At 49.0% G+C, this 27,938-nt stretch overlaps 2 protein-coding genes across 5 annotated transcripts in view; one reads left to right on the top strand and one right to left on the bottom strand.

Moving 5' to 3' along the window:
* The window catches only part of TMPRSS5 (transmembrane serine protease 5), a 29,196-nt gene extending 28,832 nt beyond the window's left edge, over nucleotides 1-364 (bottom strand). Inside the window, exon 1 of the mRNA XM_088066724.1 lies at nucleotides 91-364. Within this exon, the coding sequence (XP_087922850.1) occupies nucleotides 91-364 (274 nt within the window). The remainder of the gene's footprint in view (nucleotides 1-90) is intronic.
* Nucleotides 364-27,938, top strand: DRD2 (dopamine receptor D2). Of its 4 annotated transcripts, none has more exons than XM_014259802.2 (8): nucleotides 364-986; nucleotides 16,873-17,176; nucleotides 20,005-20,114; nucleotides 21,171-21,307; nucleotides 21,799-21,989; nucleotides 22,997-23,083; nucleotides 23,870-24,059; nucleotides 24,529-27,938. In XM_014259802.2, the coding sequence occupies exons 2-8, from the start codon at nucleotides 16,904-16,906 to the stop codon at nucleotides 24,720-24,722; spliced, it is 1,182 nt and encodes a 393-aa protein (XP_014115277.1). In that variant the 5' UTR covers nucleotides 364-986; nucleotides 16,873-16,903; the 3' UTR covers nucleotides 24,723-27,938. The 4 variants fall into 4 exon arrangements, with proteins under 4 accessions (XP_014115277.1, XP_005531126.1, XP_087922894.1 ...); XM_005531069.2 differs by having other exon boundaries at nucleotides 23,720-24,059; XM_088066767.1 differs by lacking the exon at nucleotides 364-986 and adding an exon at nucleotides 1,063-1,177 and having other exon boundaries at nucleotides 23,720-24,059.

Here is a 27,938-nt window from a genome sequence, read left to right as displayed (position 1 = left end):
GCTGACCGAGCATCCCCGGCTCAGCATCCCCATCAGAACATCCCTAACCGAGCATCCCTGACCGAGAATCTCCGTCAGAGCATCCCTCACGGAGCACCCTCATCAGAGCATCCCTGACCGAGCATCCCCGGCCCAGCATCCCCGCCAGAACACCCCCGGCGCTCAGCTGGGAGTGCCTGCGAGGGGCAGGGCAGCCCGCAGGGAAGGGCCGCTCCCCCCCGAGGGGTTCCTGGGGGTGGGAACCCATCTCGCTCCTCTCTCCGGGGCTGCGCTGGGAGCGGCTGAGCCCCGCCAGCCCCCCCGGCCCCGGCCCCGCGCTCCGCCCGGCGCTGTCCCGGTGCCGGGGCCGGTCCCGGTCCCGCATCCCCGGGGCTGGAGCCGCCCATCCCCGCCGGGGTGAGTCCGAGGGATTCGGGGGAGGAAACTTCGCCCCCTCCCCTCCCCTCCCCGCAGCGGCAGCGGCAGCGGCGGGCGAGGCAGAGAGGGAAGCGCTGCGGGAATTGGCATCCCGCGGCCGGCCAAGGGAGCTGCGGTGGAAACAGGTTGTTGGGATCTGTCCGTGGGAGGAAGGGGCTGCTCTGCTCAGCCGCTAGCCAAGCCTGGGCGCCGGGAAATGGAGACGGAGCTGCTGGCTCGGCAGCCGGCGGTGTGCTGAAGGAGATGGACAGCGAATTGCGGCGGGGGAGCCTGGCCCCGGCATCGCCGCTTCCCGGGAGCCTCAGCCCCTTCCCGAGCTCCTGAAGTTCCAGTTCTGCCTCAGCCCGGGGTTAAGCACGGCAAGTTCCACCTGCGCCGCTCCCAGCAGGCAGGGGTCAGGCAGGTGATTTTCTTTCTTTTTGTTCCTCTGCTTGTGCGTGAATGCCGAATACCAAAAAGTCTGCCTGAAAGCCTGGGAGAGCTTGGGAAAAGCCACCGTGGAGAGTGTTTTGGATTTATTTGGAGCAAAGTACTCTCACCTCTGCTCGAGGGATTCGTATGGCTTGAAGGTAAGAGATTTGTGTTGTGCTTTTCTTCCAGAAATAGAAATGTTGTGAATATCCCAGTGAGGGAACACAGACGGCAGCGGCTGCTGTGATCACCACTGCCTAGAGATGTAAATAAAGACAGCAGAAAAAGGAAAATATTTGTCATTACACCAAAAAGAACCATTAAGCTGTTCCCTTCCGCAAGAGAAGAGGTGAGAGCGGGTTTTCAAACTGAAATTCAGGCTGTCTCATTTCTCCATCTAAACCACTCACTGCAAAGCAACAAACAATTGTTATTGTATGCTAAAGAGGCATTTGGAGTTGCTAAGAGGCTCGGCTCATTTTTAGAAGTTTGATGTTTAACGTTGCTCTCACATAGACACAATGGAGAGAGTGACAGGGAGAAGTGGAGGAGGAGGATGTGTGGAGAGGATATAATGTAGGTACATTCCGGGTCCCCAAGGAGCTGGAAGATTGTTCAGTCAAATTATTTGAGGGAAAACATTCTTTTTTTCTCTTACCACACTCCTTTTTTTACATCTGGTAAGGCAAAACTGGAATCCTTTCAGACTTCATGCTCAGCACCAGTGCTGGTGTAGAACAATCTTCCCCAGTGGAGAACAGGGGATCTGTCACCCTTTCCCGAAGAACCCCTGGAAGAAAACCTGTCAGAAATTCTTCTCTGAATGCTGCAAGCAGATTTTATGTGAGGTTTACAGTCACCTTCATCTCAATTTTATTTTTTTTCCCATTTCCCCCCCCTCCAAGTTCTAAGCTCCCTCCAGCTTTTTGAAACCTGTGGAAAGTGTGGCTTTAGGGCAGGGGATCAAACACCAGGATGCTGCTGGGTCCTGCTCAGTGCCGGAGTATTTTTGGTCCAAGTTGTTGTTTCTACACAAGATAACACATCCCCACTTGGTAATTCTCACGTCTCTCTCTCTCATCCCGACTTTCCCACATGCCAGGCATGGAACTGCAGAGTTCCCAGCAAGCGGAACATGAATCACTGCTCCTCGAGTGGAGCTGCGAGTTGAAAAGAAAAACAGCTTGGGTTGTTTTATAAATAACCAGGGTTATAATACAGCTGGTCAGATAGGTTACACATGCAAAACAGCGTGGGCTGGGTTTCCTACGTGTTCAGGGTTTCGTGGAATTATTGTTCTTTACATGCACAGTTTTATTAAGGACTCACAACCCTGGTTTTTTATCTCTTTTGGAGTAATTTCTTATAGTAATCTAGAGAAAACCCAACCTCTTGGCAATATTTCTGACTCCATCAAGTAAAGACTGTTGCAGTTGTTATTCCCCCCCACCTTTGACTTCTTTTCCGTGCTGCAGAAATTCTGTTACATTCAAGCTTTCCTTCCTCATTTCTGAACAGAGTTTTGTAAAAGAATTTTCTACTGATTTATGAACCACTGTGTAAAATCTGCTGTGCTTTCCACATTTCCACCTAACTTCCACGGGCACACACACACTGTGTGTGGAAAACAGGTTCACTGTCACACTGGAAAGGAAAATGTGCAAGTTTTAGGCTTTAGAGAGAAGCCTGTGACCCCACAAAAACAGGGGAGCAGTCAGTGTGGGTATATTTTAGGTGACACGGGCTCCTAAAGAGCTCCTTCCCTGTGACATTTTGCTCCTGTGTCACTGTCCCCCTGCAGGAAAGGCTTGGGCAGGGTTTGGATGGGATGAGCCACAGAGTCCCCTGTGCCCATCCCGATGCTGCTCCCACATCCCAAATCACCCTGAGCTGAGCGGGATCCACGCTGAGCCTGCCTGGCCGTGGCCATCCATTGGTTTGTCCCCACAGCAGGGTCAGGAGGGGCACAGAGGGACCCTGTGTGCAGGACACGGAGTGTGCTGAGAGAGCCGGCCCCTGCCTGCAGCACGCTGGGCTCTGCCCATGGATGTGCCTGGAATTTCCCCCTCGCCCTGCCCCGGCTGCCCCAGAGGCTGTGGGAGCTGGGAAGGGACAAACCTGCTGGGAAAAGCCACTGGAAAACCTCACTCTGCAGCTCAGAGCAGGGAGCACCCGTGACAGAGCTGGTCCCCCTGTGTGGCACAGGCCTGGCACAGAAAGTGCCATTCCCTGGGTGTTCTTCTCCTCAAATCCATCCTGAGATCTGAATCAGCAGCTCCTCACCCTCCCATCCTCTGGTGACTCCTTGGAGCTCGAGTCAAGCTGCTGGAGCCAGGGAATGTCCTGAGCTGGGAGGGACCCACGAGAACCATCGTGTAACAATTACCAGACACGCTTCCTCTAAAACAACAGCCACAAAATCCCCTTCGAAAAACACTCATCTCCACGGGTTTGTAGCTCTCAGTTACGAGCAGGATGGATTTGGCTCACGCTCCTCACAATCCTTTCAGGATAACTCGTTTTCAATTTCACCCTCTGTGCACAAATTCCTTGTGAACACGGAGGAAATCTGGGACTCGGTTTTGGATTTCCCACATGCCCAGAGCTGATATTCCAGTGCCAGGAGGTGCAGGACAGTGAGCACGTCCACACTGAGCTGTAAAGCCTCCTGCCACAGGATGTCTGGGTGCAAAACATCCCCAGATTCCGTGGACACTGAGGAATTGCAATTCCAAGGGAAAGAAGTCCACAGATTGTTAATAAATGCACAGAAACCAGGCTGGCACAGCAAACAGTTGGGTGATGGGGGAGTGTTTGCAGAAACATCATAAACATTGCTCCATTCTCACACTCCTGCCCAGGCAAAGGCAAAATTGGATAAAAAGATCCCAGACTGGTGGAACTTTGGCCTCCCAGGGTTATTTTTTTAAGGCTACAAGAGAAAATACAGTGTGATGAAGGTTAAAATGTATTAAGGCTTGGAATATAGGTTTGGAAAGCTTTCTCTGGGATCAAACTTGGCTGTCTTTTACAAATAAAAAACTTTCAGTGACTCCAGAGGAGCAGGGAGACTGAGCAGTGAGTGCCAGGGTGCTGCCAGCGAGATCCTTTGGGGAAGGGGGAGGCAATTGTTTAAGTCCTGTCAGATGCATCATCCCTTGTGCTGTTACAAAACCAACCTATATTCAATCTGAAGTGATTGCTAATAACTATTAACTCCTCTCCCAATTGTTCCGCTTCAATCATGTTTTCTCTCGCTGTCCTTCACCTGGGTATTTTTAGCATTGTAATTTATTTTTTTTTTTGAAGATGTGACTATGTGTTCAGTTGCTGCTTCTCTGTACATCCCTCCCAATTATCCTGGTGGGTATTTTTCTCACAACCCCCCAGAATGGGTTTATTTCTGGTTTACTCTTCCCTGTTGGTTTCCATGTGGTTATGTGGGAGGCTGCACTTTCTTTATCAAAGCAGAGAGCCATGATTAGTCCATTCAGAAAATGTAAATGCAGCCTTATGTGTTCTGGAGCGCTGGGGAGAGGGAGAGACTGCAAGGAGCAATAAAAGCTGTGATAACAGAGCACAGCACCGAGCCCTGCAGGGCTGCCCCAGCTCGGGGATGGCCACACTTCACATTTCACAGGAGATAAATAAACCCACTGAGCTGCCTGGGGAAAGGTAATTGTGGAGTAACCTGAAGGAGAGGAACCCTCTGCAGCCTGGGCAGGGCATCCTCCTGCATCCTTTCTCTCTCATTTATCCCAGATTTCTCTGTAGGCTCGGCTGTTCCGGTGTGAGGTGTGCCAGGGTCTGCAGGCACTGATAAATACACACATAAATACAAATATTTGATTCTGCTCACTGCCCCAGGTTGCCAACTGCCAGCGCTGGGGATGGATCAGCAAAATCAACAGCACTGAGAGTGCTCTGTGCAATCTGCAGCTCCAGGGAGAGGAGTGAACCCTTCAGCAGCAGCTCAGGTTTTCCAATCAGCTCCCCTGAACGCTGCAGCTGACACTCTCCAGCAGAGAACTTCGAGCTATTACCTAAAATATGGCACCTTGCAAATGACTTGTCTAAACTCCATCCTATTTTGACATCTCAGGCAATCTGGAGCTTCAGTAAATTAAGATTCTCTGCAACAAGCACTCTCTGACCTCCAGCCCCTTTGTATCTGTTTATTTCAAGCTTTTGCAAATTTGTATGACAGCTGAGAAAAATGTGATTATCTCTGGGATTGCTGGAGTCTGGAATTAGATGTCCAACATTTGATCTGTTTTCTCTGAACACCTTTTGGTTCCAGCCTTATCTCCACCCTCAGAACCCACCCCAGAGAGGGGACAGGACACCTCCAGCCTCCTGCTCTCCTTGAGAGACGTCCCCACACAGATTTGGGAGGTGAATTTTAGTCACCTCGGTTTGAAAAGCCACAATTATAAAGAACTTGCTAATTTAAAGGCCCTCAAAAATAGAAACACCCCCCCACATTCACATACATATTGTTGAACAGGAAGAATCACTCATGTCCCAGTACATGAATCATTCATCACCACCATGAGGTTATGGATGCTCTAAAAATGTGTTTGTGGGTACTAAAAGGGTGATTATAATAAATACTACAGGAATATTTCAGCCCACCATGTCCAGATGTGTGTAAAGCTCCTTATTTGCACTTTGATGGCAAAACTGTAAGAATTAGAGGGTTTTCTTTATTTCACTAGCGAGGGAATCAAAAAGTCAACATCAGAATTTCCATGTGAGTGGAGTCCTGTATCTTGGTTTATTTTCATTTGTAAATCAGGCTGTGATCCATGACTGGGGCCTGTGCTGTAGAACTGGAGGTTATTAAAGCACGGCAGTTACTATTATAAAGCATTCCCATTATTATTATTGTTATTATTATTGTGAAATGGCACATAAGGCTCCAGTGAGATTCAGGTTTCTGCTGATCTTTCCTCTCTAGAAAACCAGGCTGAGAGAGGAGCCTTTTCCTCAAATTTAGTAACTGGATGCAAAGCAGGATTTAGTATTTGCAGGGATAGCACGGAGGGAGCTGCTGGGGACAGAGCTGCCAGCTCAGGGGGATCCCTGGCTCTGGATTAATTTCCAGACTGAAGACAAGGGCTGAGAGTAAACTCCAGCCCGTTTGTCACACACAGCTCCCACCCACACGGATTTCCATCCAGGAATAACTCCAGGGCTCCCTCCCTGCCTGCTAAAGGCTGCTGGGCATTGCTGGCCTGCCTGTTCCCGAGCCTGGATCTTTGGGAGTGGGTCAATATTATGGGAATTGAGGTGCAGGGATGGAGCCAGGGCTCCCTGGAGCTGGGGATGGACCCACAGCACAGCTGGGGGATGAAACCTCAGCAGGGACCTGCTCCAGGCACACAAAACCTGTCCCAGGCCTGGCCCCTCGTGTGACAACAGAGGCTGCAGCCCTGGGGTTTTACAGCAAAAGAATCCGGAGGAAAAAGGATTCTGAGAATGCCAGTGAGAGCTCGGGTGGAACAAACACTTTTGGAACAAGATCCGAGGGAACTGGGCAGATTTTCCTGTCCTTGTTGCCAAAGAAATTGTGCACGTAGAGCAAATGTGGTGGGATGAGGCAGCACTTTTAAAATCATCTTATTTTGGTACCTCAACTCTGGCTCTGGAGAGCTGAAAGGGCCAGGGCTGGCTGAGAACTCCTTGGCCTAAAATGAAGTCAAGATTCTTTGGGGCTACACTTTGCAATTTAATTTTTACCATTGAATTTCTGATTCAGGAGGCCTCAGAATCACAACCATCAAAATTTAGCTTAAGAGGCATTGTTTGTAGAGACAATAAACACACTTTAGAAAAAAGAATGAAAAAAAAAAAAGCAATTACTAAAGAGAGAGTTCAATAAATTGCACATGTCCATCAGCTTTCAGCTTTCTTGTAAAAAATATTATTCCAAAGCATCTTTAATGTGTCAGGTGGGACAAGACAGTGACCACTAAGAGCAGCTCTGATTCCTGACACTATGGAAAATACAAAATCACAGGAACAGCAGCAAGCCCTGATTACAGAGCAAATCACATCACTGATTTCTTGGGGATATTTTCCTGGAGAAAACCACAAGCAGCAGTGCCTGAGCATGTAAAAGAGAATATTTCTTTCAGGATGACCAAGACCAGGGCCTGCAGGAGACTTTTCTTGGCCTTCTGTGCCTGTTTCACCTTCGGCAAGTTGGGCACCTGTCTTCAGATCGATTTTAGCCTCTGCACCCCGTGATTTTTATTGCTGATGAATTAAACAGCCCTGGGTTTAGTCCTGCCTGATCTGCCACAATAACTCGTAGCCAGCACCTTAATTAAAAACATTAGAGCTCCTTGTGACGCTTCATTGGAAAGAAAATCTGCTCCCTACCAAGCAGGGGGAAATATTCATGGCTTTCTGGAGCCCTGCTAATGACTTTGTGGATTAAAGGACGATGGAAATCATATGGAATTCACTGTCCCGGTCACTGGATTTAGGAATTGGGTTCATAATGGATGGAGCGTGCACTTCCCAGCAGGCTGGAAATTCTGCTGACTGTGAAAAAGCCAAATAAAATTTAGGAGAGCAGCAGCTGAGTGTGTGCAGTGATGCCAGGGCTGGGACAGAGTGAGAGAAAATTCCTCAAATTAGCCAAAAAATGGAGCACTGAAGGTTCCATTTTTTTTCCCCTGGCTGGGGATTTGTCAGTGATGCCACCAGCAAGTTTTGTGGAATATGGGAAGAAAATATTTGTCTTTCCAAGTTTGTTTTTTGGGGGTTTTTTTTGGGCAGGATCAGCCCAAAACCATGAACTGAGCAAGGGATCCTCTGTCAAGATGTTGGAGACCTGGAAACTCCAATCTTTTGGACTTGCCTGAATTTTAATGAAGTTCAGTGAAAACAAGAGAAAACCTTAAACCACTTTTGTAACACTTTGGCCCAGGCATGGGTAAAATAGCCACGATTTCACCTGGAAAACATCCATGATTTCACATGGAAAATAGCCATGATTTCACATGGAAAATAGTCATAATTTCTCCTGGAAAATATCCATGATTTCACACTGAAAATAGCCATGATTTCACCTTGAAGATAGCCATGATTTAACCTGGAAAATAGCTATGATTTCACATGGAAAATACACAGTTTCACCTAGAAAATAGCCATGATTTCACCTTGAAATAGTCATAATTTCTCCTGGAAAATATCCATGATTTCACATTGAAAATAGCCATGATTTCACCTGGAAAATGGCCATGATTTTACCTGGAAAATAGCCATGATTTCACATGGAGAACAGACACAATTTCACCTAGAAAATATCCATGATTTCTCCTTGACATAGTCATTATTTCACCTGGAAAACATCCATGATTTCACCTGGAAAACAGGTGGTACCACACGTGATGGAATCAAAATCCTTCCACTACCAGAATTCACTAAACATGAGAGAATTTAAAATGTTGTGTGGGGCTCCCCTGCTCTTGGGAAGTTTCACTGACCAATTCCAAAGGCCAGGCAGGGAAAAACATTCCCCAAAATGCACAGAAAAACCCACAGGGCTGAGCATCATCAACTCAGTGCCAGGGGGCAAGAATATTTCTGAGAACGTGAGGTTTTGTGGCACAAGAAGGAGAAGGAAAAAGAGAATTTGTGGCTCTGTGGGTGGGGCCAGCTGAACAGAGAGGGGACACGATGATGCAGGGTGCAAAGCCAGAGCGGGGAGGAATTAAATATTGCAGATACAAAAGGTAATGAAGCGTTCTGTGCATCTGGGAGCCGCTCAGGAAGGTCAGAGCAAGGAGGTCAGGCAAACACTTGTCACAGAGAGGCCCCAGGGTGGAGCAGGAGCTGCAGGATTCTCCAGGATAACAGATGCTGATTTCCAGAGCTGCTGATCCAGCACAATTCCTGCATGGCTCGGTGCCCACGCTGGGGCAGCAGCTGGAAAAGGATGAATCCAGAACGAGAGGTGGCTTCTCCTCCTCTCCTTTTGCCTGCAAAGCTGGCAGAGGTGGCTGCTGGAGGTCAGGATTTGAATAGCTGAGCTGGTTTAGCTCAGGGATTAAATGATTAAAGATGATTAGGATTTGAAATTTGAGGAAAACTGGATCAAGGAATACTCGGAGACTTCTCGCCTTCCCTCTGAGACTGGAGCCTGGCTCTGTTCCTTCGCCACGAGGGACAGCACAATAATTGATTAAGTGTTTTCTTGGAGTTTTAAATGCAGGGAAGTGGCACTGGGAGCAAGGGGGAGTCAGGTCAGTGCTGTGCTGATTGACACATCCTCATCAAAGCTGCTCAAAGCGACCCTGGCAAACCCCAGCCCTGAATGGTTTGGGGCAAACTCCCACAAATCTGAGGAAAAGAGGGGGAAGGGAAAGGGGAAGAAAAGAGCTCTGGAACTCGCTGCTTTTGGCAAACATTTTTGCAAACAAGCTCAGGGGGAGGAGTGGAAAGAGCAGATGTTCATCGAGTGCTCGGTGACATAAGTGGAGGGCAAATATTTGATGGCTTCAATCTGAATTATTATTATTTACTTTTAATAAAGTGTGGCTGAAGGACTCAAGAGCTACAGTATCCCTGTGCCAGGTGCTGCATAAACATGGAAAGCCTGGCTGGAGGGGAAGCAAAAAGGGTTTATTCAGCCCAGGAATTAACACAACTTATTTCTGCAATTAAATTGTTTTACACTTCAAATGCCAAGCACCAAAATGTGAACATTAGACAGACAAAAACAAATAATGCAAAAAAAAATCCTTAAATATTTGCCACGTTTTATCCAGCACTTAAAAGTAAACAATTTTGTTCAAGTTCCAGCCACTTCTGTACATAACTAAGGGGGGTGGGAAGTGAAGAGATTCAGCCTTTCCAATTCCTCAGAAATAATACAATTGGCTGTGTGAGTGATTAAGGGTTATTTGCAGACATTGGTGGATGATCTCAAACACAGCACAGATTCTAAAGGAATACAGATCACCAGCATTCATGAAGCTGGGAATTTATTAGATTAGTCAGAGGCGCAGATCTCGTCAGAGAGATTTGGCATTAGGCTACAGATAAAGGAATTATGAGGAGAAAAAAAGGGCTTTTGTAGAGAACAGGATGTTGGGTCTATAGTAATGCAATATTTAATAAGAACCAATATCTTCCAGGCTGAAGAGCTGCCTCTGACAGAGACCATCCCTATGTGAGAGCCCAGGGAAGGAATAAATCCTTCCCCTTTAGCCACTGAATAACAAGTTGTGCCCAATATTTCTGGCTGTGTCCAAAGCTGAAAGCACAGAGTCAGAAATGATTTTTAAAAAGCCTTCTCTGCCCATCCTCTCCACCCAGCTGAGAAGGGCTCAAGTGGGCTGCATCTGGAGCAGCTCCAGCTCAAAAAACTCATCTGCCAAATGTTGCAGAGATCAAAGCTTGCCCTGCACCCACAGATTGTTAAAGAAAGGAGGAAGGCGAGGCTCTGCTCCAGCAGGAGCCAAACCTCTCCTGAATTCCGGGTGGGCAGGGGCAGCGCTGGGCTTTTCTGGGATGAGATTGTTGCTGGGGGGAATTATTTATACCCCAAACTGGTCCCAAAATGATTACTGATGACAAAAACCCCGAACCGAACAACACAAACCAATCCACTACGACCTCTCCTCGCTGAAGTTCCTGGGTTTGGATGTTTAACAGGTTGGAGTGAGAAAATGCTCAAACTGGAGGATTTCTGATAAAAACATACTTGGTTGCAAGTCTTGAATGAAGACAAGGCCTTAATCTTTAATGTTAGAGATTCCTTTAGAAATGGAATCTGCTTTTTATTAGCACAAGGACAGGTCAAAGGAAGCTACAGGAGCATCCCTCCCCCTCTAGGGAAGACTTCACCAAATTCCTCCTTTCCATGAGGACTTGCTAAGGAGCCTGGAGGGATTTTCAGAGGGCCTGAAAGCAGCAGGCAGTGAATTCCCAGAGAAATTCAGCCTCAGGACATCCTTGTGCAGAGGGTCCAGCCTGATGAGGGCAGGAGCACAGTCCTGGGGAAGGTTCTGCTCCATCACAGGGATGAGGGACAAACACTCTGGGAAAAAAACAAACTTCTTCCTTTTCCTTCCTGCAATGCAAATTCAAACTCAGGCAAAAATTCCAAAGGGAAGGAGGGATGATTGAAGGAGCAACACCACAAATGGAGACCTGAGAAATCCGCCTTAAAACCAGGGCTCAGCCTTGAAATTCTGGAGTCACAAGGCACTGGGATTGTCCTGCCACCCTCCCCCAGAGCCAGGGAACTCTGCCTGCATTCCAGAGGAGCTGAGGCTCCTGAGGGTCTCTGCTGCTTGGGAGGGGGTGAATCACAGCCTGGAATTGGTGCAGGGAGCTCTGAGCAATGCGATTGTCAGGCAGGGAAGTGCTGGGAACAGAAAATATCGTGGCATCAGCAAGAACAGCTCGGGTGGGTGAGTCAGAGGCCGCGGTGGCAGCGGGAGTTGTCATCCACAGAGCCCTGCTGAACAGGAGCAAAAACTGGGATCAGCTGCTCGGGGGGCACGTGTGAGCACTTTCTAGCTCGAGGATCCAATTAGATATTATGCAAAACCAGGAGTGTTTCTGAATCAGAAGTGAGCAATAGCTGCAATTAATGCACCTTTGATATCTTGGATAGCAAAGGATCTGGGAATGGGGAGCTGGGAGGAAGGCAGAGCAGGAAGATTTTCAGGAGGTTTTTGGAAGGAGCTGATGGCAGAACTGTTGGTTTGGTAGATATGAGGTTTGCAGTGCTGAAATTAGAATTCAGCCCCCTAAAAGCCACGGCCTGGCCAGGATTTTTGTCTCTAATTCTGTGGGTGCAGAGGTGTCCAAACCTCCTTGTCGTGCAACCTGCCGGCTCCTGGGGACCAGAGAGGAGTGTGGAAAGAGCGGAGCTGTGTCTCCCCCAGCCCCTGCTCACAGAGCTCAGGTGTAATTACTGCCAGGCCCTCTGTCACGGCTGTCACCTCCCCTGTCACCTCCCCTGTCACCTCCCCTGTCACCTCCCCTGCATCTGCACCAAGGACTCAGTGCCCGGGGGAGTCGCGTTTATTTAAAGGCACCAGGACCGTGCTGGGTGATTTCTGTGCCAGCTGCTCCTGCAGGAGCCCAGGGCAGGGGATGGGGCTTTTCAGCAGCATCAGCAGCGCTCTCAGGTCAAGGCAGGATTTACAGAATTTTCCTCATTCCTGGCCTTTTCTCCTCAGTGCCTGCAGTTCCACACCTTCCTTGCTCTCCAGGGAACCACCACCAGGAATCCACAGCAATTCTGGGCTTGTGTGCAAGGCAAAAAACAAACAAAAATAGTGAAACTACTCCAGAAGATGCTTTATCTCCACCCTGAGCAGGGAAACAGAGCAGCTCCTCAAACACATTTCTCCCCTTCCCTTTCTCTTCCACCTCCCCTCTACTCCAAAGGCATGGTGTTATTTCCTTCGAGTGGAATGTCTTTGTGGCATTCTCAGCGGAGCCCAGCAAACATCTTGAGGACAGAAAGGATGTCAGTTTGACAGCTTCCTATGGCCCATTGATTGCAAAACTCCAGAGGAGAGTGACAATGTTCGGGGAGGCGGTGTTCTGTGCAAATTCCACTGAGACATTGATTGCAAAGCCTTTGGAGAGGACCTGTCTGAGCAGCCTCAGATGCTGATGGGAACCTCTGGGCAGCAGCAATTAGCAGGAAATATCAATCTGGCAACATCTGCAGGCAAAATCCCTCGGGGCCAGCAGGGAGAGGCTGTTCTGAGGCTGCTCTGGGACATCTCCCTCGGGGATGCTGCCACCGGTGGCTTTGGCTGCTGTTTCCCTTTGGGTGCACAATTTTGGGTGCAAAATCGTGTCTGGAGTCCAGAGGAAAGCTTGGGCCCTGAAAGCTCACCCTGAACTCCAGATTTCATCTGAAATGACGGGGGTTCCATGCAGAAGCAAAGGCTGGCTGAAGTTTTGGCCCCAAATCCGTAGCAGGCAGGTGCTGACACTCCTCAGGATCAGCCCCACCAGGGTTTTATCCCTGGGAGTGTTTGCAAACAGAGGAAAAACCAAAAGGAGAGTCACACCTTTGCTGTTTCTGAGAGGAAAAAGGTTTCAGATCCTGCCAGAGGGTTTGGTTGGGTTGTGAACATCCCACACTTGCCAGGGAGATCTCTTGTTTGCCACAGTGGTAATTACAAGATCCATCACGAGGAGCAGGAGAAATCCCGGCACGGCAAACAAACATTTTCCAGGTTGTTCTCTGGAAAAGAGCAAGGACTGACAGCAGAGGAGGGCAAAGCTCTGGCCCTGCCCTCCAAACTCTGTCCTGGCTGCCTTCTCCCTGGGAATTCCAGCAGCCACACAGCAGATTCCCTCCTGTTGTGATATAAACAGATGGCACTCCCGATTTTTTTAAGCAGAAAAGCTGAATCTTTATTGTATAGCTTATATTTTTATAGGAATTTCAGAAGGTGTTGTGTTAAATCCAATTGGCCAATAGTTTTTTTGCTACTTAATTCATTGGTTAGAAAATGTTTGTGTGTGTTAAGACTTTACTTTGGTGTTTACATTTTTTGGGGGGGATTCTTACGGGAGAGACTTTACTTTCCCAAGTGTGAATGGTTTTCTTTCTAGAACAGATTGTTGTGTTAACTGATTTTTATTTTCATGATTCTTTTACAGGAGAACATACAAGCTTGCTGCTAGCTTAGCTAGAGCAGCAGGGTTTAAACTCTATTTTATAAGGCTTTTTTAGGGGGGTAAGGTATTCCTTATATGTAACACCCTGCAGCTGCTGGAAAATTGCTTCCAGCCAGGTTTTGAGGGGGATGAGAGGGGGATGAGCAGCAGGATGATGCTGCTGCACTGCTGCCATCAAACTCCAGGCTGCAACCTTGCAGCCCTGTCCTGCCCTTGACCCTGTGGCAAATCCAGATCTGGATTAGCTCAGCCACCCTGGGAATCTGTGGGGACTCTGGGTGGGAATTAGGGTGGCTTTGCTGCCCTTAATTCACAAGGGAATTTGCTCCTTTTTGGACTCTTTCTCCCTCAGACTTTCCCCTCTGTACAGGAATTTTCCCAAGGCCAGAGCCAGGTGCTCTTTGTGCCTTTTCCCTGTGCTTTTGATCCCTTCCCTCTCCCTTTTCCCCAGGAAAATGCAGCTCTCTGGGAAAAGCCTAGAGAAAAGCCCTCCCTTTTCCAGCTGCCTCTTTAAGTGCTTCTTTCTTCTCTGCTGAGGAACTGTCAGCACTAAAATCAAAATTGCTCCTCAAAGCAGGGCTGAGAGACTCACAAAACACCTTAATGGCCACCAAAAATGCTTCCAAATGATGCCAGCTCTGGGGCTGGAGAAAAGAAGGTTGTTTTTAGGATTGAAAACTCAAACTTTGCAAAGTTGGGAACCAACAGAGTTGTCCGTGTAATTGTAGGATGTGTCCTGGATACAGCCTTTAATTGGGTGATCACACAGTTTTAATTTCTGGGTTTTGGTGTTTAAGTTTCCCTGTTTCATCTAAAATATATGGAATTTTTCTTCTGTTTCATTTTCCCAAATTAAATATTCTTTTTGTTTAAATAGAAACACCAAATCTTTTCATTTGTACAACATTCAAACATTCACTTTTAACTTTCTTTTTAAAGACAAAAATGATTACTGTGAAAATAGTTCCATTTAAAGGGGAAAAAAAAACCAACTCTTGGGGAAGATAGAGAAGGAAATGAAAGGAAATTTCGATTACTTTATCCAGGGAGTTTTACACCCTCCCTAACCATCGTGGAGTAAATTCCTGATGAATGGACACAAGAGATGAGTTATAAATGGCTCCTCCAACGCCACCAGGGAGCTGGAACAGCCCTGAAAAGGCTGGAATTCCATCTCCCTGTCTGTGGCCTTTCCTTCTTAAAACCAATTTTATTCCTGCAGTCAGAGCTCAGAAAAAACCAGCACAGGCCCAAGGGGCTGATCCTGCCCATCCCAAACCCTTCCATCCCTTTTACACCTCAAAGCCACTTCTCCATCTCCCTGCCTTTTTTTATTTTTCTTTTTTGGTGTCCCACCCTGCATTTTCTGCATGGTTCTGCCTCCTCGAGATAGTTTTGCATTATGAAAGGGCAACAGGAGAAGAGAAAAAACTGTTGCTGTATTTAGCATTGATTTTTTCCCCTTCACTCTGAGTCACAGAAGCTAACATTTAATTAATTTCTGACACTTTGACAGCTCCTAAGAAGACATTTGTAGAGCTATCAAGTGCTGCTGATAGCACTGTCAGACAGACACTTTTTGAATTATCAGCTATTAAGGACCCATATGCAACAAATTTCCAAGGATTATTATCCAAATTGTTCTCTGAATGAGAAAAGCACACAAAAGCTCAGTGAAACATAAAGAAACCATTGTTCCCAGGTGAATTTGATATTTGCAAATGTTTTGCTATTTTGATCACTTTACGGGGTTTAATAAATCGAAGTCACTTTGTCTTTTATTAAGGAAATTAAGTGGTCCTGGTTTGGGGTGTCTGAGAGCACGGCCAGGTTTTCCAGTCACTGTGGTTTTTGTGGAGATGCAGCTTGGGAAACATGGAATATTTGATCCTGGGAAGTGCTGAGCAGGGAATGAGGCCACAGAAACATGGAATTGTTTAGGTGGGAAAAGCCCAGCCCCAGGTCCACATCCACAGGTTTTTGGGCACTTGCAGGGATGGTGACACCACCACTGCCCTGGGCAGCCTGTTCCAACCCTTCCCAACCCTTTCCATGGGTTTGTTTTCCCCTAATAACCAACATAAACCTCCCCTGGCACAGCTCGAGGCCTTTTATGCAAGGCTGAGGAGCTCCCAGTCGGGTGTTGGCATTTCCAGCCCAACCTGCACCACTGTGGAGAGGTGAGGGATGATTTATAAACTGAGGGGATTCTCAGATTGCTTCTGCTGGGTGGAAATCCCTTCTCTAGGCATGACTCAGGTGTGGTGTGGGGCTGTCCATGGTTACAGCCCTGCAGCCAGAGCAGGAGCTGAGTTTTCCTCCCCACACAGCCAGGAAAAACATCCCTGGTGGCCAAACATCCTGCAGGACTCACTGCAAACACAGGGTTTGCTTTTCACACCCTGAACCAGAGAGAGACCCCAAAACAGCAGCACCCAGAGCTCCCCTCCACGCTCCACATCCTCCTCTGGCTTTGGCTGTTCACCTCCCTCGGCACAGAGGAGATTTTGTCCTCTGAATTTCAAGCTGATGACATACAAACCTCTGTCCCAGCAGCCAAATTCCTTTAGGATGTTGTGACAGCACAGAGAGACAGAAAAAGTCCAAAAGGCACTCACAGTGGGTTAAACAAACACCAAAGCTTCCATAGGTTTGAGGGAACTCCACAGAAATCCCATCATTTTTCATATTTTACCTCTTCAGGAGTGCACAGCACGTGGCCAACGGCCAGGAAATGGTGGGGGTGACACGATTTTCCAAGGAAAACCAGGAAAAGCATGTTCCCAGTGGCAGGAGCTGCTGAGGGCTGGGGTGACAGCAGTGATGTCCCCACCGTGTCCCCCTTCACTGTCACCTCGCTGGGGCAATGGCAGAGGCAGCACAGCCCAGCCCTGACTGCAAAGCTGCTGCTGTCAAGTTCCATCATTGTCACTCTTCAGGTCTTGGGCTTTAAAATTTATTTATTCTGCTGCTGGAGGAAAAAAAAAATAAAAATAAAGGAAAGACAAAAGGAAAAAAAGAAAAGGAATAGAGCCCAAAGCCCCATGAAGCACATGGCAAATAAACAAAGTGGGTGATGGCCCTTGTGCCCTGAGCTGTGCACACCTAACAGGGAGCTGGGAAAGTCAGGGGACAGAACATCCCAGGCACTCTGCCTGACCCACCTGTAACACAGAGTAACTACACAGGAATCTGGGGGTGAGCTGGAAATAAAAACCAACTCCTGGAACCCCCACCTGGCTCAGTTCTGCATCCCATTTCCAGCCAAACATTTCACCCAGGGCAGGGGGAACAGGCTCCAGGCAGCAGAAACCTGACTTCATTTTCCATTTTTATTTCCCACGGGCCTCTCCAACACCCCCGTGCCAGGGTGGAGCTGGCATCTGGCACTGGGACCCCCATGGATCCCCTCAACCTCTCGTGGTACGACGGGGACAGGAACTGGAGCAGGGCCCTGAACGCGTCGGACGCGGCGCAGAAGCCGCACTACAACTACTACGCCGTGCTGCTCGCCATCCTCATCTTCATCATCGTCTTTGGCAACGTCCTGGTGTGCATGGCAGTGTCCAGGGAGAGAGCCCTGCAGACCACCACCAACTACCTGATCGTCAGCCTGGCCGTGGCTGACCTGCTGGTGGCCACGCTCTGCATGCCCTGGGTGGTTTACCTGGAGGTAAGGGCTCACAGCTCCCCTGGAAATCAGCTCCTGCAAGGCCTCCTCAATTCCCCCTGAAGTGTTTCTCATGCCCTAAATGCAGGGGGTTTTGTCTTCCCTGAGGTGCAGGTTTTTTTCATTCCTGAAATTGCATTTTTTCTTTTTTTTCCCTTCCTGAAATTGTAGCTTTTTCATTCCCGAAATTGCCATTTTTCTCCAGGAGATGGATGTGAGAGCAGGTAGCTTGAAACCCCACTGCTGCTCAGAGGACCAAATGGCAGCCCAATTGCACCAGAAATTCGGGGTCAAGAGGGAAAGGACCCCAATTTTGTGCTCAAAAACTCCACCATGGGTATCACACTGAAACCACATCCAATTTGTGGAGCGGAAGGGACCCACAAGGATCATTAAACCCAGCAATCAAAGAAAAAAAATAGCAATCAAGGCTTTGTTTCTGAAGCAGGATGTGGAATCCACAGCTTTTATGTCACAATATAGGGGTGAAGATCATTTTTCACACCTCAGCCCTGAGCACAAAACCATCCTGAATTTCCAGTTCATTTCCAGGCCCTGACTTAAGGGAGGGAATGACAACAGAGAGAGGAGAGCAGGGGAAGGAGCCATCATCAGTGAGCCCATTAAATCCTGATGCCAAGCAAAACAAATGCACTGACGTGACACAACGCTAATTATCACTCGAGTTAATGATTGTTTTCATGGCGCTGGAGAAGGTTCAGCCCCACGCCTCTGCTAAGGCTCATTAACACGGCCACAGGCTGGGGGGAGCGCAGCGCCTCTGGCACCTTCGTGTCCTCTTCTCTTCTCTTCTCTTCTCTTCTCTTCTCTTCTCTTCTCTTCTCTTCTCTTCTCTTCTCTTCTCTTCTCTTCTCTTCTCTTCTCTTCTCTTCTCTTCTCTTCTCTTCTCTTCTCTTCTCTTCTCTTCTCTTCTCTTCTCTTCTCTTCTCTTCTCTTCTCTTTCTCTTCTCTTCTCTCCTCTTCTCTTCTCTTCTCTTCTCTTCTCTTGTCTTGTCTTCTCTGCTCTTCTCTTCTCTTCTCTTCTCTTCTCTTCTCTTCTCTTCTCTTCTCTTCTCTTCTCTTCTCTTCTCTTCTCTTCTCTTCTCTTCCTTCCCACCACCTATTTGAGGCAGAGGCTGATGCTGGGAGAAGCTCCTGCTCCCTCAGATCCAGCCGGAAGAATCCCTCAGACCCTTTTTAATGTTGAGGCAGAAGAATAAACCGCAAATGATGCAAAATTCTCTCCCTTTTCTGGGCTCACGCTCAGGGGTTGGTGAGGAGCCACGGCTGCCTTGATCTGGCTGCTGGGATGATTTTCTCCAGGTTTTGTGTCACATGCTTGGCCTAAAACTCAAAATCAAAATGAAGCACTTAAAAAAACACCCCCAGCCTTGGTGCAAACAGATCTTTTACCCCAAATTTTTGAGATTTCTCCAACATAAATGAAAGCACCAAGAACTGCTGCGGTTCCAGGTTTCTCCCTAAGCATGCCCTCAGGAAATTGGTTTTACAGAGGTTTGGATCTGGCTGGAAACCTTTGCCTTTGGGCAAATTTTCCTCAAAGTTCCTGATGTAACTGTCTCTTAAGTGCTTTTTTAATCACTGAGTATTCATCTGTCACTCAGGCTTCAATGCAGTCATTCTTCCTTCTTTATGCTGCCTATGGTTATGTATATCAGAGCAGAAATAACTGAAGAATAGATATCTTATTCATTCTATTTTCAAATGCAGTAGGGCTCTATTTTTGTTAGAGGGAAATATACTTTTTTTTTCATCACATGTCAAACACAGCAGTCCGAATAATTGCTATTAAACTTAATTGGCAAAGTTCAGCTTCAACAGCAAGAGAAGTGAGGAGAAAAAAGGCTACTGGTGCCTGGAAGTGTTATCATTAGTTCTTTGTCTTTAGCACATCGTGTGGAGTGTTAAAGGCTTTTCACTCTGAGTTAAACTCGTTTTGTTCACCAAAAAAAAAAAAAAAAAGATAAGGGTGAGGAATGCCTACCCCGATTTTTTAAACTGAGGAATAGAGGGAAGCTCCTGCTTGTCTGCTGCTGACCTTTGCTGGGTGTAATTAGAAAAATTGTCTGGGAAAAAAAAAGCTGTAAGTACAATTTGAGGTGTTTGAGAATTAAAATTAATCTATTTCCTTCCTCATTCTGCCTTGTAATGCTCCAGAGAGCTGTTTAAACTCCTTTACTTTCCCCTCTGGGTTGCAGGAGCCCTGTGCTCCCTGATGTCATGGGATGTGAGCCCGAGGAATTGCTCAGCACCCCAGAGGATTGCTCAGCACCCCAGGGAATTGCTCAGCACCCCAGAGGATTGCTCAGCACCCCAGGGGATTGCTCAGCACCTCAAGGAATTGCTCAGCACCCCAAGGAATTGCTCAGCACCTCAAGGAATTGCTCAGCACCCCAAGGAATTGCTCAGCACCTCAAGGAATTGCTCAGCACCTCAAGGAATTGCTCAGCACCCCAGGGAATTGCTCAGCACCCCAGGGAATTGCTCAGCACCCCAGAGGATTGCTCAGCACCCCAGAGGATTGCTCAGCACCCCAGGGGATTGCTCAGCACCCCAGGGGATTGCTCAGCACCTCAAGGAATTGCTCAGCACCCCAAGGAATTGCTCAGCACCCCAGGGAATTGCTCAGCACCCCAAGGAATTGCTCAGCACCTCAAGGAATTGCTCAGCACCCCAGGGAATTGCTCAGCACCCCAGGGAATTGCTCAGCACCCCAAGGAATTGCTCAGCACCTCAAGGAATTGCTCAGCACCCCAGGGAATTGCTCAGCACCCCAGGGAATTGCTCAGCACCCCGTTCTCTCTTTGCAGGTGGTTGGGGAGTGGCGGTTCAGTCGCATCCACTGCGATATCTTTGTCACCCTGGACGTCATGATGTGCACTGCCAGCATCCTCAACCTCTGTGCCATCAGCATCGACAGGTGAGGGCTCGGGGCCAAGCCCAGGTCTGCTCACATTTCCCTGGGACTCAGAGGCTTGAAAACTGTGGGAGCTCTTTGAAGAGCAGCTTAAAGGACCTGGATGAGCTGTGAGCAGGGAATTCTGTCAGGAGGCACAGAAACACCGCTCCTGGGAATGCAGATGGAATTGTCTCTGTGTTCCCACGAGCCTGCTCCTGCTGTTCGTGTTCTGGGATGGTGCAGCAGGCGGCAGTGGGAAGGGCTGGAAGGAGAAGGCCATGCTGAGCCCAGCCTCACCCCTCCTGCTGTGGCTGCAGCCACCTCGGGGCTTGTGAAAAACGAGGTTCACGTTTTTTTATATAAGATTTTAAAAGTTTTATAGAAAGACAATCAGGAGACAGAAATAAAGCAAAATTAACAAATTCAACCAAGAGCACGCCTTACTAACAAAGGATTGTCCCTTAAAAACACAAATCTATTACATATTCATAAATGCTTATGCATGATTCAAACATTCCTCTTAAGTTTTAGATGTTCCTTTGTCTAACTTCAACTCCCCCCTCCCCAACAGATCAATCTTGGCTCTGTTCAGTCTCACACTCCCCGATAACAGAGGTTCAATAAATCCCTCCCTTGGAGCTCTGGTCACTGCTGTCTTCATCTGGATAATTTAGGAATGCAGGGGGTGTTTCTGACTATCTTTTCAGTCTTTGGGTTATATGAACAAAAGCAGTCTTTATTTTAATACCATGCTACAGCTTAAAATATATAGGTATATATGTATTGCACCACTAAGTTATATCAATAACATAAATAAAAGTGACTATATTAATACAGCAAAGCTTTCTAGCATTATACATCCAACATACATTTTAATACTAAAAAAATATAAAATATAAAAAAATAATTAAATAGTCAATAATATAATACTGTATTTATACGATAATTAGATCTTGTTATGCAATATATAGATTATAGAGATATATCTATGCAGTGGCTATCAGAGGGCACATGGAATGTGCCGAGCTGGGAGCTGTGGTGGCCCTGGGGGTGACAGCAGGCTGTGTGTCCCCGCAGGTACACGGCTGTGGCCATGCCCATGCTCTACAACACCCGCTACAGCTCCAAGCGCAGGGTCACCGTCATGATCGCCGTGGTCTGGGTGCTCTCCTTTGCCATCTCCTGCCCGCTCCTCTTCGGCCTCAACAACACAGGTGAGGGCTCTGCCACCCGCAGCTGGCTCCTGGCTGGCTCCCCAGATAGCCAGGAATGAAGGTGGGATCAGCTCTGAGGTGTGTTTGAACTCTTGTCTCCCTATTTGCACCGTGATTCTGGGTCTGTTTCATCTCCAGCTGCTCCAGAGCAGGGTTTCACACTCACCAGAACTGAGCTGATGGAGAAGTTCACACAGCACCAATCTGTGCTACCTTAACATTTGTCCACTACAAATTCCAAATCCTTCTTCTATTAAAACACACAAAAGGGAAAGCTGCGGGACAAAACCTTCCCTGAGGCAGGAGAGAAAAGGACTGGCAGTTCAGGCAGCAGTTTCCTGGGAACACTGGGGTGGGTACAGCAGGGGATCTGCAGTCCTTAGCCTCAAGGCAAGGAGTAGCCAGGAATTTTGGGGTGATGCTACAGCCCGAGGGGAGCGTGCGGGGACAGGGCGTGGGGGACAACAATCCTGAAAGGTTTTCTCTTCCAGATGAGAAGGAGTGCATCATTGGCAACCCTGCCTTCGTGGTGTACTCCTCCATCGTGTCCTTCTACGTGCCCTTCATCGTCACGCTGCTGGTGTACGTGCAGATCTACATCGTGCTGCGGCGGCGCAGGAAGCGTGTCAGCACCAAGCGCAGCAGCCACGTGCTGGACTCGGACACGCAGGCACCCCTGAAGGTACAGGGTTCTCCATCCTCCCCCTGCCCTGCTCCTCCTGCCCCAGAGCACCCACGGCTGGGTGCTGGGGTCACTTTGGGGTCCTGGGTTGCCAGCTCGCCGGCTGGTGCTCCTCAGGCCTCCCTGGATCTCAGGGGCTGTTCCAGCAGCAGATGTGCAGCAGGAGCTGCTGCGTGAGCCCAGAGCACTGCCCTGGGCTGGGCTGGGCCACCCAGAGGCTGCGGCACAGTCTGAGTCAGTCCTGCAGAACCACAGAACCAAGGAACGGTTTGGGGCAGAAGGGACATTAAAGCCCCCGAGCAGGGACAGCTTCCACCGTCCCACGTGGCTCCGAGCCCCATCCAACCTGACCTTGGACGCTTCCAGGGATGGGGCAGCCACAGCTGCTCTGGGTAACCGCTGCCAGGGCCTCCCCACCCTCACAGGGAAGAATTTCTCCCCAATATCCGACCTAAACCCACCCTCCTTCAGCTTAAAGCCATTCCCACCACCGCAAGCCCCTCTCCAGCTCTCCTGCAACCCCCCTGCAGGTGCTGTGAGGCGTCCCCAAAGCTCGGTGGCAATGCCTGGGGTGCACAGCTCCTCCCTGGGAAGGACAGCTCTGCAGGGATCAGCCTCTCCTGCGTGTGAGGGAGCCCAGCCGGGCGGGCTGGGTGTGAAACCGCTGCTCTAAACCTGGCTCTGGCAGAGCACGCAGCACAGCCAGGGGGATGTGCAGTCCCAGAGGCTCCAGCTCCAAACTGCCTGCAAAGGGGGCAGCGAGACAGGGACACACAGACAGCAGCAGAGCTTCGTGGCCTCCTTCCTCTGGTGGACAGCACAGGGGGAGCCCCCACCACTGCTCCTCCACATCAGTTTTCCATCCAGTTTTCCATCCTGCTCGGCACCTCAGCCGTGCTGACCAATTCCTGATTAATTCCTTTGTATTCCCACGTGCCTCCCTTACCAGCTTCCCTTCCCAACCTCTCTCTGCCTGTGTAACCTCTGAGCTGGTGCTTGCCCCTTAGGACAAATGCACTCATCCAGAAGACGTCAAGCTCTGCACAGTTATTGTGAAGTCCAATGGGAGCTTCCAAGTTAATAAGCGCAAAGTGGTGAGTGTTAAAGAGAAGTGGGAGCTTTCCAGAGCCTTCAGCCTTCCCCTTCTCCCTCAGGACACGAGGTTAATTTATGTAGGGTGGGAGAAAAATAAACCTAAGAGCAAAGGTTACCATTCAATCTCAAAATTTAAATAGTCTTCCCATTCCTTGGAGTGAAGCAGGGGGTTTAAGCTCACAGAGCTCAAAAAAAGCCAGATTAAGCTCACCTAAAGATCAGCTCTAAAAGCCACGGCATTTGAACATTTTTGTTCAACATCTTTGATTTCCTCTTCCTCTCTGTTATTTAAATCTCGGACTGCATTGGCTTTGTTGGGTTTTGGTTGTTGATCCATTTTTATTTATTCACCTTCTGAAAACCTGAATAAAGTCTGTGGAGAGTGGAGACAGCGTCTCCCCCATTTCTGAGCCTCTTTGTGCCAAAAAGGAGAATCCTCCAGTGCAGCTCTGTCAATCCCATCTGCCCAAAATACCCAAAAGCACCACATCCCTTTCTCCAGGCAGCACGCAGGGAGGGAGAAGAGGGATTGACTATTCTCCAACATCATCCAGCTTCACTCTGTAAGGAATGTTCGTTGCTCCTCTCTGTGTATTTACCTGTCATTATGTTGTGGACATTTGATTCTTGTCCAGGAGGCAGAAAGTCACATAGAAGAGATGGAAATGGAGATGGTGTCCAGTACCAGTCCCCCTGAGAAAACGGCCCTCAAACCCACAGCACCAAGTAACCACCAGTTGATTGTGCCAGTTGCTTCTAATCGGGGCAACAACTCTACCCTGCAGGCACCCCTGAGCAGCCCCGGGAAGGTGGAGAAGAATGGCCATGCCAAAGAATCCCACCACACAGCCAGGGTCTTCGAGATCCACTCCCTGCCCAACGGCAAGACGAGGAACTTGCTCAAGGCCGTGATCAGGAGGAAAATGTCCCAGCAGAAGGAGAAGAAAGCCACCCAGATGCTGGCCATCGTGCTCGGTGAGAGCGTGCCCTGGCTGCCCCAGGGGCCCTGCAGAAATCCCAGTCCCTGAGTTCAGTGCAGGCTGGTGTTCCAAGGCCCCTCAAGATCCATTTCCCTTCACACGTGAGAGAACAGGCGGTGGGAGGGGTCCCTCCATCCCCATCCACCCACAGCTGGCAGGGCTGCACCAAAGGTGCCCAAAGCTGCCCCTCTCGGGGGCACCTGAGCTCCCAAAACGGGGAAAGAGCTCCTGGGCTTTCTGGAACAAAAGGGAGCAGGGCTGAGCAGAGCTGGCACCTCTGCAGGGCAGAGTTTCTGCAGTGTCTGGGCCCAGGCAGAGCAGGACACTGAGCACACAAACACAAAGCTCATTCCTCTGGCAAATATATTCCCCTTCTACCAAAGAGAACCTCACTGCTCTCCCAGCCTGAGAATCCGCCCAGCTTTCAGCAATCAAAATCCTCCTCTCTCCTTTTTCCCCCCCAGGTGTTTTCATCATCTGCTGGCTCCCCTTCTTCATCACTCACATCCTGAACATGCACTGCGACTGCAACATCCCGCCGGCCATGTACAGTGCCTTCACGTGGCTGGGCTATGTCAACAGCGCTGTCAACCCGATTATCTACACCACCTTCAACATCGAGTTTCGCAAGGCTTTCATGAAGATCCTCCACTGCTAAAAGTCACAAACAGCACCCGCATTTTTTTAGGAACGGAGGGGGAAGAGGAAGCGATGCCATCCATGCACAGCGGGGCAGCCGGGGAGGGGGCTGGAGCTCTTGGGTTGGCACCACCCAGTGCCCAAGCGCCTCGTGGGGATGGAACGAGGTGGGAGGGTCTCTCACCCCGCTGGGTGACCTCTGGACCAGTCCCAAGGGCGCTTTTCAGAGCCGCCCTCACACCGTGTTGGAAGTGGAAGCGCGAGAATCGAGGCGCTCTCGCTGGGTTCTCGCCCGTGGCCACCCGGCCTGGAGCGCACTGGACACTGAGTGGCCACGGGGCCACCAGGAGGTAGCGCTGGGTCATGGGCACAACTCTCACCAAAGACAAGGCCACCCTTCCTGGGCAGCAGGAGCCAGACAGGGCCCGTGGAAGCTCTGTGCAATAGCTTTGCCTTCGCCTCGCGCTGACTCACCCGGGGGTTCACTGCTGGAGCCTTCACAGATGAAATAAAAACCAACCCAAAAACTTTCAGAGGTCCCCAGGCGGGTTGGGAAGGTTCTGCCACCCACAGACCCTGCAGCAGTGTGAGCCTACAAGCCGTGGGTGGAAGGGAGAAGGGGGCATCAGTCTCACGCCAAACCATCGGTGTAAATAGGAATAAATAGGATGGATTTTGGAGCCCAAGCCAAAAAAAAAAAAAAAAAAAAGAAAAAAAAGAAAAAAAAAGAGATGGAGAGAGAAACTCAAGGAGTGGAACCTTGTCTTGCATGGTGTACATCCAACAGGACCCCCTCATCTCCCATCAGCAATTTCTGCCCACCAGCATCTCATCTCCAGGCTCTGCCCAGGGTGAGGCCAGGGGAGGGGTGGCAGCGTGGTGAATGTACAGACACGAGGACACTGTGCCAGGGGAGGCACCCTGAGCACGCCAGCCAGGCCAGGGCTGGCTCTTCTCACCTAAATCAGGGGCCCCAAGGAGAGCCTCGGGTCTGATTTGCCTCTGACTCTCCCCAGAGAGTGCAGAATAACATTGTGCCTAACTTAAATCAACAGTCAAGGAGACAAAACTGTGCATTTTGGAAAAAGCCAGAATAAAATCCCAAGAAAGCCCCTACCTGGACCAGCTCCTGTGTCCAAGCTGGACTCTGGAAAGGTCTGGATGTTTCCAGCAGCCCTTACTCTCTGCTGTCTATTTTTCCTTGGATTCTAGGAATTGAAACCCCACAAGAGCATCGTTTCACCACGCTGAATCTGGCACTGCCAAACCCACGCTGTACTTGCTACTTGTACTCACTTCACATGATGTTTTGCAATATCTCTGTAAATAAAACACAGCAAGGTGAATAAAACAAAGTGGAAATAGGTCTGGCTAGAAATTCCTGCAGGCTGTGGAGCAGCAGAGGGTTGCAATAGCCATAAGCAGGGGCAGACTCCCAGGGTTTCTAAAGGAGTAAAAACACAATTGGGAGAGCAATAGAATCCCTTTTTTCTCTATGCAGTTTGTGCAATATTCACTCAGTTTCTGCTTCAGATGAGGTGAAGATCTGCCAAGGTTTCCTTGAACTCCCTGATTTCCTGTAGCAGAGCACTTTCCCGTGCTGGTAGGATTCCAGCTCTGATTCAGGAAGAGATTACGCCAAGCAGCTCTAACACATAATCTCAGCTGTCTGCTAAAATTGAAACAGCAGTCCCACCTTAATCCACAGGTTTCTGTTCTAAAGCTGGCACTCCTGGAATGGGCTGGAATCCAGGGGTTTTGATATTCAGCCCACAGCCTTGTGTAACATTTGAACCTGGCTCTTCATAGCTGAAAACTGCAGAATTGGGAATGCCAGCTCCAGAGATCTCAGGCACACACGAGCTCTTCTTTCTTCCCCACAGTTTTAACCAAACAAATTCACTCAGTGGTGGGAATCAGCTCAGACTCCTACCCCAACATTCACAGAATGATGCAAGGGCAGGAGGGTTTTGGGCAGAAAAATAGCAACAAACGTCTGGTCCATTTTTGAATGTATTTACAAGCAGAAAGGTCCGTTTGACTTGGGGAATTTCCAGGTGGGGAGCTGAACAAAAATAGCAAATATTACATATATAGACAAAAAGCTTTAAAGTTTGCCATAGGTGATGCTTGCCCTGTACTGGTGTGAGCCCTCAGGATAAGTGGAATAATAATATCCCTCAGGATAATGTGGATAATATCTTAACTTTGTGCCATAATTTTACTTTGTGTCCAGTGATAACCCAAGGAAAATCCTCATCTCCAATGCTGTGTACCTTGCTCCCAAATTTTTTTCTGAATCCAGAAGCAGAACCTTATAGCTCAACCTGAACCACTTCCTGAAAAACTCTTCCAAAATGGCATGGAGGAAACAAAGCTGCTGGAAAAGGCCTCTGTCCTTCACGTGGACCAAAAATCCCCAGGTGTGATTCCCAGAGCTCCAATATCCGTGAGGAATTACCTGCAGCCCATCGTTCATCCCCAGGACATTTTAAGCTGCTCCTTCCCATCACTCCAGGCTAAATTGTGGGAATGGGAATATCCCCAGTGCCATGGGAAGGTGGCAGTGCCAGGTCTGGCCATCTCTGCCCAGGTTTTCCTTCCCCATCAAACTCCTGCACTTCCAGACAACAAATGAAGCACTTTGAATCCCGGAGCTGAGCCTTCCCCTTCCGGAGACAGCACCAAAACTCATCCTCACCTCTGGCTCCCCAAGGAATCGAGCAATGCCACGGGCAGGGCCGGTGTGTGCTGGCACAAGGAGAGGTGGTGGGGTGGGTCCTGTTGGCAGGAACCCCTCAGGATCCCCTGAGAGCCCCCCACGATCCCTGCATCCCACAGGAGCCGCCTCTCGCCGCAGGTCTGAGCCTGGCAAATCCAGACCTCACTGTTCCTTCCACTCTGAAAAACAAAAACCTCTGCTTCCCCAAAGACTTCTGCTGGCAGGACGTGCTGGGAAGGGTTTTAAAACTGAGCTGGGTTTTAAAAACACCTTAACGAGAAGATTTCATTTCTTTGTTCCTCGAGAACTTCAGGGCCTTGCTCTAGCCCCTCTTTTGTGATTCATTATTTATAATCGAAGCTTTAGTTCTGCTTATTGAGTCTTCCTGTTCCTGCTTTCCCTCCCTGTGATTCCCAGCTTGCTGAAGCCCTGGGTGGGGCTCTCTGCACCCCCAAACAGGTTTGAATTAAAAGCCAGTGAATTCTGCCTGCTCTGTATTTGCTGCTTGCCTGC

Source organism: Pseudopodoces humilis, chromosome 25, assembly GCF_049639895.1.
Source record: "Pseudopodoces humilis isolate 2021_Gansu_Grassland_sample_001 chromosome 25, ASM4963989v1, whole genome shotgun sequence".
Classification (NCBI taxonomy): domain Eukaryota; kingdom Metazoa; phylum Chordata; class Aves; order Passeriformes; family Paridae; genus Pseudopodoces; species Pseudopodoces humilis.
The sequence above is the reverse complement of the archived record's forward strand: the minus strand, read 5'-3'. Positions and strand labels throughout refer to the sequence as shown.

Coding starts and splice junctions, on each gene's coding strand:
- DRD2 (XM_005531069.2), top strand. CDS start 16,904: ATGGATCCCCTCAACCTCTCGTGGTACGACGGGGACAGGAACTGGAGC. Junction 20,115..21,170: donor TGTGCCATCAGCATCGACAG/GTGAGGGCTCGG, acceptor GTGTCCCCGCAG/GTACACGGCTGTGGCCATGC. Junction 23,084..23,719: donor AAGTTAATAAGCGCAAAGTG/GTGAGTGTTAAA, acceptor ATTCTTGTCCAG/GAGGCAGAAAGTCACATAGA.